The sequence below is a fragment of the Ostrinia furnacalis genome, unplaced genomic scaffold (assembly GCF_004193835.3).
Source record: "Ostrinia furnacalis isolate ACB-3 unplaced genomic scaffold, ASM419383v2 OfSCF1535, whole genome shotgun sequence".
NCBI classification, from domain to species: domain Eukaryota; kingdom Metazoa; phylum Arthropoda; class Insecta; order Lepidoptera; family Crambidae; genus Ostrinia; species Ostrinia furnacalis.
In genome coordinates, this window is record NW_021131774.1 from 447853 (window position 1) to 462271 (window position 14419).

General features: G+C 46.8%; 1 protein-coding gene across 1 annotated transcript in view; it reads right to left on the reverse strand.

Moving 5' to 3' along the window:
* Window positions 1-14419, reverse strand: part of LOC114353039 (LIM domain and actin-binding protein 1) — a 45245-nt gene that overhangs the window by 15582 nt on the left and 15244 nt on the right. The window contains exons 7-10 of the mRNA XM_028304846.1: window positions 12419-12513; window positions 11238-11413; window positions 6331-6388; window positions 1513-1668 (exon numbers count right to left, since the gene is read on the reverse strand). Of these exons, the coding sequence (XP_028160647.1) occupies window positions 1513-1668; window positions 6331-6388; window positions 11238-11413; window positions 12419-12513 (485 nt within the window). The remainder of the gene's footprint in view (window positions 1-1512; window positions 1669-6330; window positions 6389-11237; window positions 11414-12418; window positions 12514-14419) is intronic.

A 14419-nucleotide genomic window follows, 5' to 3' on the forward strand; every position in this document is an offset into this window, starting at 1 on the left:
ATTGCGAATGTAGGTCGTAATACCATAGCAATAAGAATCAATATCCTACCTTCGTTGAAGAGCGAGCGGTCGTCGATTTCCCTGTTCCTTGGCGGCTAGTTCTCATCTTTGAACACGTGGATTGCAAATGTGTACCTTAGTGTCATAGCTATAAGTGCCAATGTCCAGTACCTTCGTTTTAGAGCGAGCAGTCGAATGTATACAGTGAATGTGTGTCGTAGCTCCATAGCAATAAGATCCAATGTCCAGTACCATTATTGTAGAGCGAGTACTCGAGTGTATATTGCGAATGTATGTCATAATGCCATAGCAATAAGATTCAATATCCTACCTTCGTTGAAAAGCGAGCGGTCGTCGATTGTTCCCTGTTCCTTGGAGGCTGGTTTTCATTGTTGAATACGTGGATTGCAAATGTGTGCCGTAGTGTCCATAGCTGGATTGTAAATGTGTGCCGTAGTGTCATAGCAATAAGTGCCAATGTCCAGTACCTTCGTTTTAGAGCGAGTATTCGGTATATTGCGAATGTAGGTCGTAATACCATAGCAATAAGAATCAATATCCTACCTTCGTTAAAGAGCGAGCGGTCGTCGATCTCCCTGTTCCTTGGAGGCTGGTTTTCATCGTTGAACACGTGGATTGCAAATGTGTGCCGTAGTGTCCATAGCTGGATTGTAAATGTGTGCCGTAGTGTCATAGCAATAAGTGCCAATGTCCAGTACCTTCGTTTTAGAGCGAGTATTCGGTATATTGCGAATGTAGATCGTAATACCATAGCAATAAGAGTAAATATCCTACCTTCGTTGAAGAGCGAGCGGTCGTCGATTTCCCTGTTCCTTGGCGGCTAGTTCTCATCTTTGAACACGTGGATTGCAAATGTGTGCCGTAGTGTTCATAGCTGGATTGCAAATGTGTGCCGTAGTGTCATAGCAATAAGTGCCAATGTCCAGTACCTTCGTTTTAGAGCGAGTATTCGGTATATTGCGAATGTAGGTCGTAATACCATAGCAATAAGAGTCAATATCCTACCTTCGTTGAAGAGCGAGCGGTCGTCGATTTCCCTGTTCCTTGGCGGCTGGTTCTCATCTTTGAACACGTGGATTGAAAATGTGTGCCGTAGTGTCATAGCAATAAGTGCCAATTTCCAGCCAGTACCTTCGTTTTAGAGCGAGTATTCGGTATTCATCTTCTTCTTGTGTCGACAACAATCGAGTATTCGGTATATTGCGAATGTAGGTCGTAATACCATAGCAATAAGAGTCAATATCCTACCTTCGTTGAAGAGCGAGCGGTCGTCGATTTCCCTGTTCCTTGGAGGCTGGTTTTCATCGTTGAACACGTGGATTGCAAATGGGTACCGTAGTGTCATAGCTATAAGTGCCAATTTCCAGCCAGTACCTTCGTTTTAGAGCGAGTATTCGGTATTCATCTTCTTCTCGTGTCGACAACAATCGAGTATTCGGTATATTGCGAATGTAGGTCGTAATACCATAGCAATAAGAGTCAATATCCTACCTTCGTTGAAGAGCGAGCGGTCGTCGATCTCCCTGTTCCTTGGCGGCTGGTTTTCATCGTTGAACACGTGACCACTTTCGAAGCGTTCCTTGATAGCGCGCGCTTTTTCTGCGTCAAGCTCTAGCTCTTTTGCTATCTTGTCCGATGACGTCACACCTGGGGAATGATTGAAAGTTGAAAAATTTTGTTACGGCATCTAGATAAAAAGGGCCTGTGTACAACACGTTTTTAAGGGCGCATTTGCAGCGATACGCACGCAGGATTGTAGGGAAAAAGCGCGCCGTCGACGTAAGTTTTAGCGGTGTACACAGGCCTTAAAACTTTGTCAAGCAGAAATGCATTCTATTACCGATATGATTCAAAACCAAAATAAATCAAAATCAAAAGTTAGTTAAGACCACAAGTGGCACTTATGAACGTCAAAATTATTATAGAAAATAATAAAAAGGAAAAGTTAGCCCTTATGGGGCACTTTACATTAGGGATATTCGATATACATCGATGTATCGAAAACATCGATGTTTACAATGCGATACATCGAATGGATCCGATGATTTGAAAAGCTATTGAAATACTCGATGTATCGATGTTTTTAAGTTTTCAGTGTTAAAACATCGAATCGATGATAACCAATTAAAATTTCATAAAACTCAAGNCGACTCACCATGAACAGGCGGCTGCGTATGTTCTGTATCTCCTGCTTGCCTGGTGTCAGACACATCTAGCCTGGGGTCAGACTTCGTCTAGCCTGGAGTCAGACACCGACTCACCATGAACAGGCGGCTGCGTATGTTCTGTATCTCCTGCTTGCCTGGTGTCAGACACATCTAGCCTGGCGTCAGACACCGACTCACCATGAACAGGCGGCTGCGTATGTTCTGTATCTCCTGCTTGCCTGGTGTCAGACACATCTAGCCTGGCGTCAGACACATCTACTGGGGTCAGACTTCGTCTAGCCTGGAGTCAGACACCGACTCACCATGAACAGGCGGCTGCGTATGTTCTGTATCTCCTGCTTGCCTGGTGTCAGACACATCTAGCCTGGCGTCAGACACATCTACTGGGGTCAGACTTCGTCTAGCCTGGAGTCAGACACCGACTCACCATGAACAGGCGGCTGCGTATGTTCTGTATCTCCTGCTTGCCTGGTGTCAGACACATCTAGCCTGGCGTCAGACACATCTACTGGGGTCAGACTTCGTCTAGCCTGGAGTCAGACACCGACTCACCATGAACAGGCGGCTGCGTATGTTCTGTATCTCCTGCTTGCCTGGTGTCAGACACATCTAGCCTGGCGTCAGACACATCTACTGGGGTCAGACTTCGTCTAGCCTGGAGTCAGACACCGACTCACCATGAACAGGCGGCTGCGTATGTTCTGTATCTCCTGCTTGCCTGGTGTCAGACACATCTAGCCTGGCGTCAGACACATCTACTGGGGTCAGACTTCGTCTAGCCTGGAGTCAGACACCGACTCACCATGAACAGGCGGCTGCGTATGTTCTGTATCTCCTGCTTGCCTGGTGTCAGACACATCTAGCCTGGCGTCAGACACATCTACTGGGGTCAGACTTCGTCTAGCCTGGAGTCAGACACCGACTCACCATGAACAGGCGGCTGCGTATGTTCTGTATCTCCTGCTTGCCTGGTGTCAGACACATCTAGCCTGGGGTCAGACTTCGTCTAGCCTGGAGTCAGACACCGACTCACCATGAACAGGCGGCTGCGTATGTTCTGTATCTCCTGCTTGCCTGGTGTCAGACACATCTAGCCTGGGGTCAGACTTCGTCTAGCCTGGAGTCAGACACCGACTCACCATGAACAGGCGGCTGCGTATGTTCTGTATCTCCTGCTTGCCTGGTGTCAGACACATCTAGCCTGGGGTCAGACTTCGTCTAGCCTGGAGTCAGACACCGACTCACCATGAACAGGCGGCTGCGTATGTTCTGTATCTCCTGCTTGCCTGGTGTCAGACACATCTAGCCTGGGGTCAGACTTCGTCTAGCCTGGAGTCAGACACCGACTCACCATGAACAGGCGGCTGCGTATGTTCTGTATCTCCTGCTTGCCTGGTGTCAGACACATCTAGCCTGGGGTCAGACTTCGTCTAGCCTGGAGTCAGACACCGACTCACCATGAACAGGCGGCTGCGTATGTTCTGTATCTCCTGCTTGCCTGGTGTCAGACACATCTAGCCTGGTGTCAGACATCGACTCACCATGAACAGGCGGCTGCGTATGTTCTGTATCTCCTGCTTGCGCTCGCGCGTGCGTTGCGACGCGTCGTGCTGGCCCGTCTCGAACTTGCCGACTATCTCGCTCATGTTGCAGAAGGAGACTGGCTGCTCTCGGTTGGCTGTGTGCTTGTACACCATCTAGCTTGGTGTCAGACACCATCTAGCCTGTCAGGCACTATCTATCCTAGTGTCAGACATCATCTACCCCGGTGTCAGACACCATCTAGCTTGGTATCACTCACCATCTATCCTCGTGTCAGGCACTATCTAGCCTGGTGTCAGACTTCGTCTAGCCTGGTGTCAGACACCAACTAGCCTGGTGTCAGACACATGTAGCGTGGTGTCAGGCACCATCTAGCATGGTGTCATAGACCATCTTGCCTGGTGTCAGGCACCATCAAGCCTGGTGTCAGACCCCATTAGCCTGGTGTCAGACTTCGTCTAGCCTGGTGTCAGACCCCATCTCGCGTGGTGTCAGACTACATCTATCCGGGTGTCAGACACCATCTCGCCCGGTGTCAGACACCATCCAGCCTGGTGTCAGACATCGACTCACCATGAACAGGCGGCTGCGTATGTTCTGTATCTCCTGCTTGCCTGGTGTCAGACACATCTAGCCTGGGGTCAGACTTCGTCTAGCCTGGAGNTAAAAAAAAAACTGTTATTGTCAATGTCGCGTCACGCGTGTCGGTTGGCGAGTTTGTTTGTGTCAATCAACAAAGAAATAGGCTGAAAGGCAAACGTTTAAATAAACTGTTGTTTTTGCAAAGTCTTCCAAAAGAACACTGGAAATATTTAGGATATAACAAACTTATAAAAATAAATGCGGATGTTTTTTTTTGTTCTTACTTTAAACAGTGTGAGTCACGTTAAAGTGTACATATGAAAATATGTGAAACTAGACCTATTTTTATCGACAAAAAAAAGGTCAAAAATTTTTTGAGAATTTTTTTTATTTTTGAAGAATTTTTTTTCTTACAATTACTTCTCGTAAAGAAAACGTAATAACTTTTAAAATAAGAGGTATATCCTGATAAAATAAAAACAGTAATAATGCTAAATAACAGGCGATACTAAAAAAAAACATAAAATACCCAGAAAATGCCAACAAATAATAAAAAAAATTACTTTTTGAAAAAAATCTGCTTTTAAATTCGTGTTTTTTTGGTTATTTGATAAATTTCTCCAAAAAATGCCCCTAACGAAGCGTTGAATGGCCCGCCCGGAGAGGCTTAGTTCAAACGATCATTGCAAACATTGTGATAGGGATAGAGACATGCGATTTTTGGTTTTACAAAGGTAATACGATAAAAAATAATACAAAGTAATAAAAACCACCTGTTATGGGGGCATTATTTGGAGAAAGGACATCATCCATTTTGGTCCAAAATCAAAAGTGCCGGCGAAAAAATAAAAGTGCTGTATTCTGATAGAATACGTCCGCCTTAGCATTTATTACTATGGCACCAAAGCTGTAGCACCACTGTGCATCGTAGTATTTGAGTTCTAAAAATGTATGAAACGTGGATGACTTTGATCTCAAATACTACGACGCACAGTGGTGCTACAGCTTTGGTGCCATAGTAACAAATGCTAAGGCGGACGTATTCTGTCAGAATACAGCACTTTTTTTTTTATTGGCCGACACTTTTTATTTTGAACAAAAAATGTATGAATAATCGATGACTTTTAGATCTCAAATACTCGACGCACAGTGGAGCTACGGCTTTGGTGCCATAGTAACAAATGCTAAGGCAGACGTATTCTGTCAGAATACAGCACTTTTTTTTGTTGGCCGGCACTTTTGATTTTGGACCAAAAATATATGAAACGTGGATGATGTCCTTTATCAAATAACCAAAAAAACACGAATTTTAAAGCAGATTTTTTTCAAAAAGTATATTATTTTATTATTTGTTGGCATTTTCTAGGTATTTTATGTATTTTTTTAGTATCGCTTATTAGTTAGCATTATTACTATTTTCATTTGATAAGGATATACCTCTTAGTTTTAAAAGTTATTACGTTTTCTTTACGAGAAGTAATTGGAAGAAAAAAAATTCTATAAAAAATAAAAAAAAATCTCAAAAATTTTTGACCTCTTTTTTGTCGATAAAAATAGGTCTAGTTTCACTTATTTTCATATGTGCACTTTAACATGACTCACACTGTATAATGAAGATTTTTCTCATGTATGGCTTTTACTGTTTTTTAATAATACAATGCTTAAATTAGTGGATTATAAAAAATCTTAAAAAAGTACTCGATTTATACAAAACATCGATGTTTTCTTCCAATACATCGAAAGAAATCGATGTACAGTTTCAAAATATCGAATCGAAAAAAACATCGATGTTTTTTCAAAGTGGACACCCCTACTTTACATGTCTCTTTTAGGCCCTACCAGCTCATCTTTTGGGCCCTACCAGCGCTTCGAGACAAACATATGGCAAGTGCTGAGAAGCTGATTTGACGGCATGGCAGTGATTTAGAAGCTCTGCCACATTGTTTTAACAACAATACTATTTTGTCTCTTTTCAGTTTTCATCAGAACAAAATTATCATTTGACAAGAAAACTTACCTTGTTCACTTTGAAGAACTGACTGTTCATACATCTCTTTGATCTTGGCTTGCTTTCCCTGTAAATAAAAAAGGGTTTCTACAATACAATTTGATATTTCACATACAAATTCAAGCTATGTGGATATCATTGCGGGAGGCTTATGTTCTATTCAAGTGAGCGTTGTGTCACGCGGTTCAAGTCTGGTGTCAGACACCATCCAGCCTGGTGTCAGACACCATCTTGCCTGGTGTCGGACTCCTTCTAGCTTGGTGTCAGGGACCATCTAGCCCGGTGTCAGACACCATCTAGGTCATACACTATCTAGCCTAGTGTCTGACACCATCTAGCCTGGTGTCATGCACCATCTAGCCTGTGGCAGACACATCTAGCCTGGTGTCAGACACATCTAGCCTGGTGTCAGACACATCTAGCCTGGTGTCAGACACATCTAGCCTGGTGTCAGACGTCGACCCACCATGAACAGGCGTATGTTCTGTATCTTCTGCTTGCCTGGTGTCAGACACATCTAGCCTGGGGTCAGACTTCGTCTAGCCTGGAGTCAGACACCGACTCACCATGAACAGGCGGCTGCGTATGTTCTGTATCTCCTGCTTGCTGGTGTCAGACACATCTAGCCTGGGGTCAGACTTCGTCTAGCCTGGTGTCAGACATCGACTCACCATGAACAGGCGGCTGCGTATGTTCTGTATCTCCTGCTTGCCTGGTGTCAGACACATCTAGCCTGGTGTCAGACATCGACTCACCATGAACAGGCGGCTGCGTATGTTCTGTATCTCCTGCTTGCCTGGTGTCAGACACATCTAGCCTGGGGTCAGACTTCGTGACACATCTAGCCTGGTGTCAGACACCGACTCACCATGAACAGGCGGCTGCGTATGTTCTGTATCTCCTGCTTGCCTGGTGTCAGACACATCTAGCCTGGGGTCAGACTTCGTCTAGCCTGGTGTCAGACATCGACTCACCATGAACAGGCGGCTGCGTATGTTCTGTATCTCCTGCTTGCCTGGTGTCAGACACATCTAGCCTGGCGTCAGACACATCTACTGGGGTCAGACTTCGTCTAGCCTGGAGTCAGACACCGACTCACCATGAACAGGCGGCTGCGTATGTTCTGTATCTCCTGCTTGCCTGGTGTCAGACACATCTAGCCTGGCGTCAGACACATCTACTGGGGTCAGACTTCGTCTAGCCTGGAGTCAGACACCGACTCACCATGAACAGGCGGCTGCGTATGTTCTGTATCTCCTGCTTGCCTGGTGTCAGACACATCTAGCCTGGCGTCAGACACATCTACTGGGGTCAGACTTCGTCTAGCCTGGAGTCAGACACCGACTCACCATGAACAGGCGGCTGCGTATGTTCTGTATCTCCTGCTTGCCTGGTGTCAGACACATCTAGCCTGGCGTCAGACACATCTACTGGGGTCAGACTTCGTCTAGCCTGGAGTCAGACACCGACTCACCATGAACAGGCGGCTGCGTATGTTCTGTATCTCCTGCTTGCCTGGTGTCAGACACATCTAGCCTGGCGTCAGACACATCTACTGGGGTCAGACTTCGTCTAGCCTGGAGTCAGACACCGACTCACCATGAACAGGCGGCTGCGTATGTTCTGTATCTCCTGCTTGCCTGGTGTCAGACACATCTAGCCTGGCGTCAGACACATCTACTGGGGTCAGACTTCGTCTAGCCTGGAGTCAGACACCGACTCACCATGAACAGGCGGCTGCGTATGTTCTGTATCTCCTGCTTGCCTGGTGTCAGACACATCTAGCCTGGCGTCAGACACATCTACTGGGGTCAGACTTCGTCTAGCCTGGAGTCAGACACCGACTCACCATGAACAGGCGGCTGCGTATGTTCTGTATCTCCTGCTTGCCTGGTGTCAGACACATCTAGCCTGGCGTCAGACACATCTACTGGGGTCAGACTTCGTCTAGCCTGGAGTCAGACACCGACTCACCATGAACAGGCGGCTGCGTATGTTCTGTATCTCCTGCTTGCCTGGTGTCAGACACATCTAGCCTGGCGTCAGACACATCTACTGGGGTCAGACTTCGTCTAGCCTGGAGTCAGACACCGACTCACCATGAACAGGCGGCTGCGTATGTTCTGTATCTCCTGCTTGCCTGGTGTCAGACACATCTAGCCTGGCGTCAGACACATCTACTGGGGTCAGACTTCGTCTAGCCTGGAGTCAGACACCGACTCACCATGAACAGGCGGCTGCGTATGTTCTGTATCTCCTGCTTGCCTGGTGTCAGACACATCTAGCCTGGCGTCAGACACATCTACTGGGGTCAGACTTCGTCTAGCCTGGAGTCAGACACCGACTCACCATGAACAGGCGGCTGCGTATGTTCTGTATCTCCTGCTTGCCTGGTGTCAGACACATCTAGCCTGGCGTCAGACACATCTACTGGGGTCAGACTTCGTCTAGCCTGGAGTCAGACACCGACTCACCATGAACAGGCGGCTGCGTATGTTCTGTATCTCCTGCTTGCCTGGTGTCAGACACATCTAGCCTGGCGTCAGACACATCTACTGGGGTCAGACTTCGTCTAGCCTGGAGTCAGACACCGACTCACCATGAACAGGCGGCTGCGTATGTTCTGTATCTCCTGCTTGCCTGGTGTCAGACACATCTAGCCTGGCGTCAGACACATCTACTGGGGTCAGACTTCGTCTAGCCTGGAGTCAGACACCGACTCACCATGAACAGGCGGCTGCGTATGTTCTGTATCTCCTGCTTGCCTGGTGTCAGACACATCTAGCCTGGCGTCAGACACATCTACTGGGGTCAGACTTCGTCTAGCCTGGAGTCAGACACCGACTCACCATGAACAGGCGGCTGCGTATGTTCTGTATCTCCTGCTTGCCTGGTGTCAGACACATCTAGCCTGGCGTCAGACACATCTACTGGGGTCAGACTTCGTCTAGCCTGGAGTCAGACACCGACTCACCATGAACAGGCGGCTGCGTATGTTCTGTATCTCCTGCTTGCCTGGTGTCAGACACATCTAGCCTGGCGTCAGACACATCTACTGGGGTCAGACTTCGTCTAGCCTGGAGTCAGACACCGACTCACCATGAACAGGCGGCTGCGTATGTTCTGTATCTCCTGCTTGCGCTCGCGCGTGCGTTGCGACGCGTCGTGCTGGCCCGTCTCGAACTTGCCGACTATCTCGCTCATGTTGCAGAAGGAGACTGGCTGCTCTCGATTGGCTGTGTGCTTGTACACCATCTAGCCTGTCAGGCACTATCTATCCTAGTGTCAGACATCATCTACCCCGGTGTCAGACACCATCTAGCCTGTCAGGCACTATCTATCCTAGTGTCAGACACCATCTACCCCGGTGTCAGACACCATCTAGCTTGGTATCACTCACCATCTATCCTGGTGTCAGGCACTATCTAGCCTGGTGTCAGACTTCGTCTAGCCTGGTGTCAGACACCAACTAGCCTGGTGTCAGACACATGTAGCGTGGTGTCAGGCACCATCTAGCATGGTGTCATAGACCATCTTGCCTGGTGTCAGGCACCATCAAGCCTGGTGTCAGACCCCATTAGCCTGGTGTCAGACTTCGTCTAGCCTGGTGTCAGACACCATCTAGCCTGGTGTCAGACTCCATTTAGCCTGGCGTCAGACACCATCTATCCTGTGTCAGACACATCTAGCCTGGTGTCAGACACCGACTCACCATGAACAGGCGGCTGCGTATGTTCTGTATCTACTGCTTGCCTGGTGTCAGACACATCTAGCCTGGGGTCAGACTTCGTCTAGCCTGGAGTCAGACACCGACTCACCATGAACAGGCGGCTGCGTATGTTCTGTATCTCCTGCTTGCCTGGTGTCAGACACATCTAGCCTGGGGTCAGACTTCGTCTAGCCTGGAGTCAGACACCGACTCACCATGAACAGGCGGCTGCGTATGTTCTGTATCTCCTGCTTGCCTGGTGTCAGACACATCTAGCCTGGCGTCAGACACATCTACTGGGGTCAGACTTCGTCTAGCCTGGAGTCAGACACCGACTCACCATGAACAGGCGGCTGCGTATGTTCTGTATCTCCTGCTTGCCTGGTGTCAGACACATCTAGCCTGGCGTCAGACACATCTACTGGGGTCAGACTTCGTCTAGCCTGGAGTCAGACACCGACTCACCATGAACAGGCGGCTGCGTATGTTCTGTATCTCCTGCTTGCCTGGTGTCAGACACATCTAGCCTGGGGTCAGACTTCGTCTAGCCTGGAGTCAGACACCGACTCACCATGAACAGGCGGCTGCGTATGTTCTGTATCTCCTGCTTGCCTGGTGTCAGACACATCTAGCCTGGGGTCAGACTTCGTCTAGCCTGGAGTCAGACACCGACTCACCATGAACAGGCGGCTGCGTATGTTCTGTATCTCCTGCTTGCCTGGTGTCAGACACATCTAGCCTGGGGTCAGACTTCGTCTAGCCTGGAGTCAGACACCGACTCACCATGAACAGGCGGCTGCGTATGTTCTGTATCTCCTGCTTGCCTGGTGTCAGACACATCTAGCCTGGGGTCAGACTTCGTCTAGCCTGGAGTCAGACACCGACTCACCATGAACAGGCGGCTGCGTATGTTCTGTATCTCCTGCTTGCCTGGTGTCAGACACATCTAGCCTGGGGTCAGACTTCGTCTAGCCTGGAGTCAGACACCGACTCACCATGAACAGGCGGCTGCGTATGTTCTGTATCTCCTGCTTGCCTGGTGTCAGACACATCTAGCCTGGGGTCAGACTTCGTCTAGCCTGGAGTCAGACACCGACTCACCATGAACAGGCGGCTGCGTATGTTCTGTATCTCCTGCTTGCCTGGTGTCAGACACATCTAGCCTGGGGTCAGACTTCGTCTAGCCTGGAGTCAGACACCGACTCACCATGAACAGGCGGCTGCGTATGTTCTGTATCTCCTGCTTGCGCTCGCGCGTGCGTTGCGACGCGTCGTGCTGGCCCGTCTCGAACTTGCCGACTATCTCGCTCATGTTGCAGAAGGAGACTGGCTGCTCTCGGTTGGCTGTGTGCTTGTACGACTTCTTGAGGACCGAGTCTTCGTCTGGGGAGGGAAAAATACAACGTTAAGGAAGGCAAGTAAGTAGGTACTTAAATTCATTTTTTATGTAGGCTCTTTTCCTGCCCTACCACCACTTAAAAAAATCATATTGGCTGATGCTGAGAAGAAGCAAAAGAAGGCACTGCACTTTTTTTGCAATTTGATTTGCTCCAATTACTTACGCCCGTGTTCACAAACATTACTGTGAGGTCTCACAGTGCGCGCGGACGCACAGGGTCACACACGAACCAATCACAGAGCTCTATTCAACGTTTGCTGCTTCACGCAAGCATCGTTGAATACGGGCGTTAGTCCCTATAACACTTATATGCCAATAAGTTTACTGGAATAGTCCAAGAGATTCGAAGTACCGATCCTCGAATCAGTGTGCCTACCATGAGTTTACGTTAGGTGAGCTCGCTAGCGAATACGTCAAAAAATTCTATGAAGATTTTATTTCTTGAAAGTAGCCGCTAGGGGCGCTGCACAATATGTCATACATTTAAATGTCATTTTTTTACGCAGTCGCTAGCGAGCACACCTAACGTAAACTCATGGTAGGCACACAGTAGTCCGACACTAATACCATTGGGGTATTGTCGCCTCGAATGTGCTGGAGATCTAGTGTTATTTTTATAATTGATCAAACTTAAAGGATAGATTGTATTGCTCCAATGCAACAACTCGAAAAACTTCATTCGTCGGCCGTTTGGTGTAGTGGTTCAGAACGGACTACTATGCCGAGAGGTCCCGGGTTCGATTCCCGGCCGGGCAGAAATTGAAATGATGAATTTTAATTTCTGTGACGGGTCTGGGTGTTTTCTATGTATAATATGTATGTATTTACAAAAAAAAAAGTATTTAAGTATGTTTATCCCGTCGTCTAGTACCCATAGTACAAGCTTTGCTTAGTTTGGGACTAGAGGCGCAGTGTAACATGTCCAAGGATATTTATATTTATATTTTTATATATTTTCTCTTAAGGTCTGAAGTTTAAACATTACATACCCTCCTCATCCTCAGGCTCGCTGGAGCTGGCCTCCACGGGCACTCCGTTCAGGTACTCGTCTGACACTCCCACGTCCATGCCCTTCGCCTTGAACCTGCGACCAAAGTGCTATGGTTAGATACATGGAGTTATGAACCTGCAACCAAAGTGCGTGGATTTTTTGTCTTTGGCACTTTAATGATATTGGTTTTATATTAGGCTAATAACACTCATAAAACTCATTTATTTATGCAAGTAGGCGTTTAAAAAGCACTTTCACACGTCCCAGTATTAACTCTACCACTGCTTGTGGACAATAAATGGGCCAGTGCTGAGAAGAAGCAGCGCAAGAAACTCAGTCACTAATACAGGGTCCTTCTAAACTAGCTACATTCCTTTTAATGGGGGCATCTATACGGTACACTGAACAAGTTCACCAAATTTGAGTATGTGTTTTATAATGATTTTACAAAGTTACATTTTCTAACAAAAATAAAAATTCATTTCGTCTTACTTAATGGAACATGCTGTATTTTTTACTCACACAACAAAGCTGTAGTGTATTCATTCTGCACAGGAACACGAGACACAACACACACAACGCTCACTACCACTGCACACTTTTTTGTTGTTTACACTCACGTCATAACAACTCACAGCAGTCGTCACAGCTGATAGCCGATTAGCTGATCGACTGATTGGGCGAGCTATCACTTCAATGTTGCAGGCCTACTCTCATATCGTTGTCTAACCTTATTACCTTATGTTAATCACAGTAAAACGGACTCACGATACCATCGAAAAAAGGCCATGATTTTTAAGGCGTGTCTTAGTAAATTTATTTGCATTTGTGCACCTGTGAGTCATAGTTCACTTCACGAGCACTACAAAACGCACCTTCACACAAGAAAGCTAGTCAAAAACTGAATTAAATCAAAGCGCACGCGCCGACAAATGCCGACAAGCCGCACGCCTTTTGTTGACACAAAGACGCCGACGCCGCCAAAGCAAGAGCCGAAAAGTTGGCATAAGCGTACAGTCGACGGGGCGTGGCGCGTGTCTCCGCGATATGCCCAGAAACGAACATCGGCCGCGTAGCTAGGTTAGTCGCGATTCAGTCGTACTAAGGAAATGTTCTCCGATATTTTGGATAATGCGTCGTTACGTGCAATAAAACAAGTGAAACGAAGAACTACAGGAACAATGGAGTCATTTACTACATGTAAGTATTGCAAATCCATTGGTATTTTGCTTATAAATAAAAAAAACTAAACATTTTCACGAACGAATTCAGTGCCGTAACAGTTACTGCGATATCGATATCAGTGGTGATAAAAATTCTAACACGCTTGTACATTGACGATTTAGTTAGCAACCACTTTATGTCATGCTCAACTACTGCGCAATGTATTTAATTTCTTCCGATATCCACTGTCGTGTGAAAATACACAGTACGGCCGCATGTGCCGGTCGTAACATAGTGCCGTGCTCGTGTTCTAATGCGGTTTCCTATTATCGATAAATAGAAGTAAATTATAATTTTCTATTTTGTAATTTTAAATAAAAAAATGATGTGTTACTTGCGATTATAAGATTTTACAAAAAAATAATAACAGTAGAAGTAATTAGTAACTGTCAACTATGTAATTACTATAAGAGCTAGTTGAAAGCAGGCATTATTTTTGATAAACATATGCGGTACGCAGATCGCCATAATTAAAAAATAAATGCGTGATATTAGTTAATAATAACGTATAATAATAAAAAGGTTTTCATACATAAGCATTTTGTGAAACCAGTTTCGAGCCTTGCCCCTAGCGATTTAAAGTATCGATATCTTGTCGACTCCATTTTATCTTTGTTCTCTCACTAGCGTTTTCTATGTGTGCGTCACGTCACGCGGCCATTGATTGGCCATAAGGCACGCCTTCTGGCCAATCACAGCACTTTTAAGCCGGTTGCACATGTTGTCGTAGACTCTCAGTCGCTTTGTTTTTACACAGTTGAATGTGTGTGTGGGA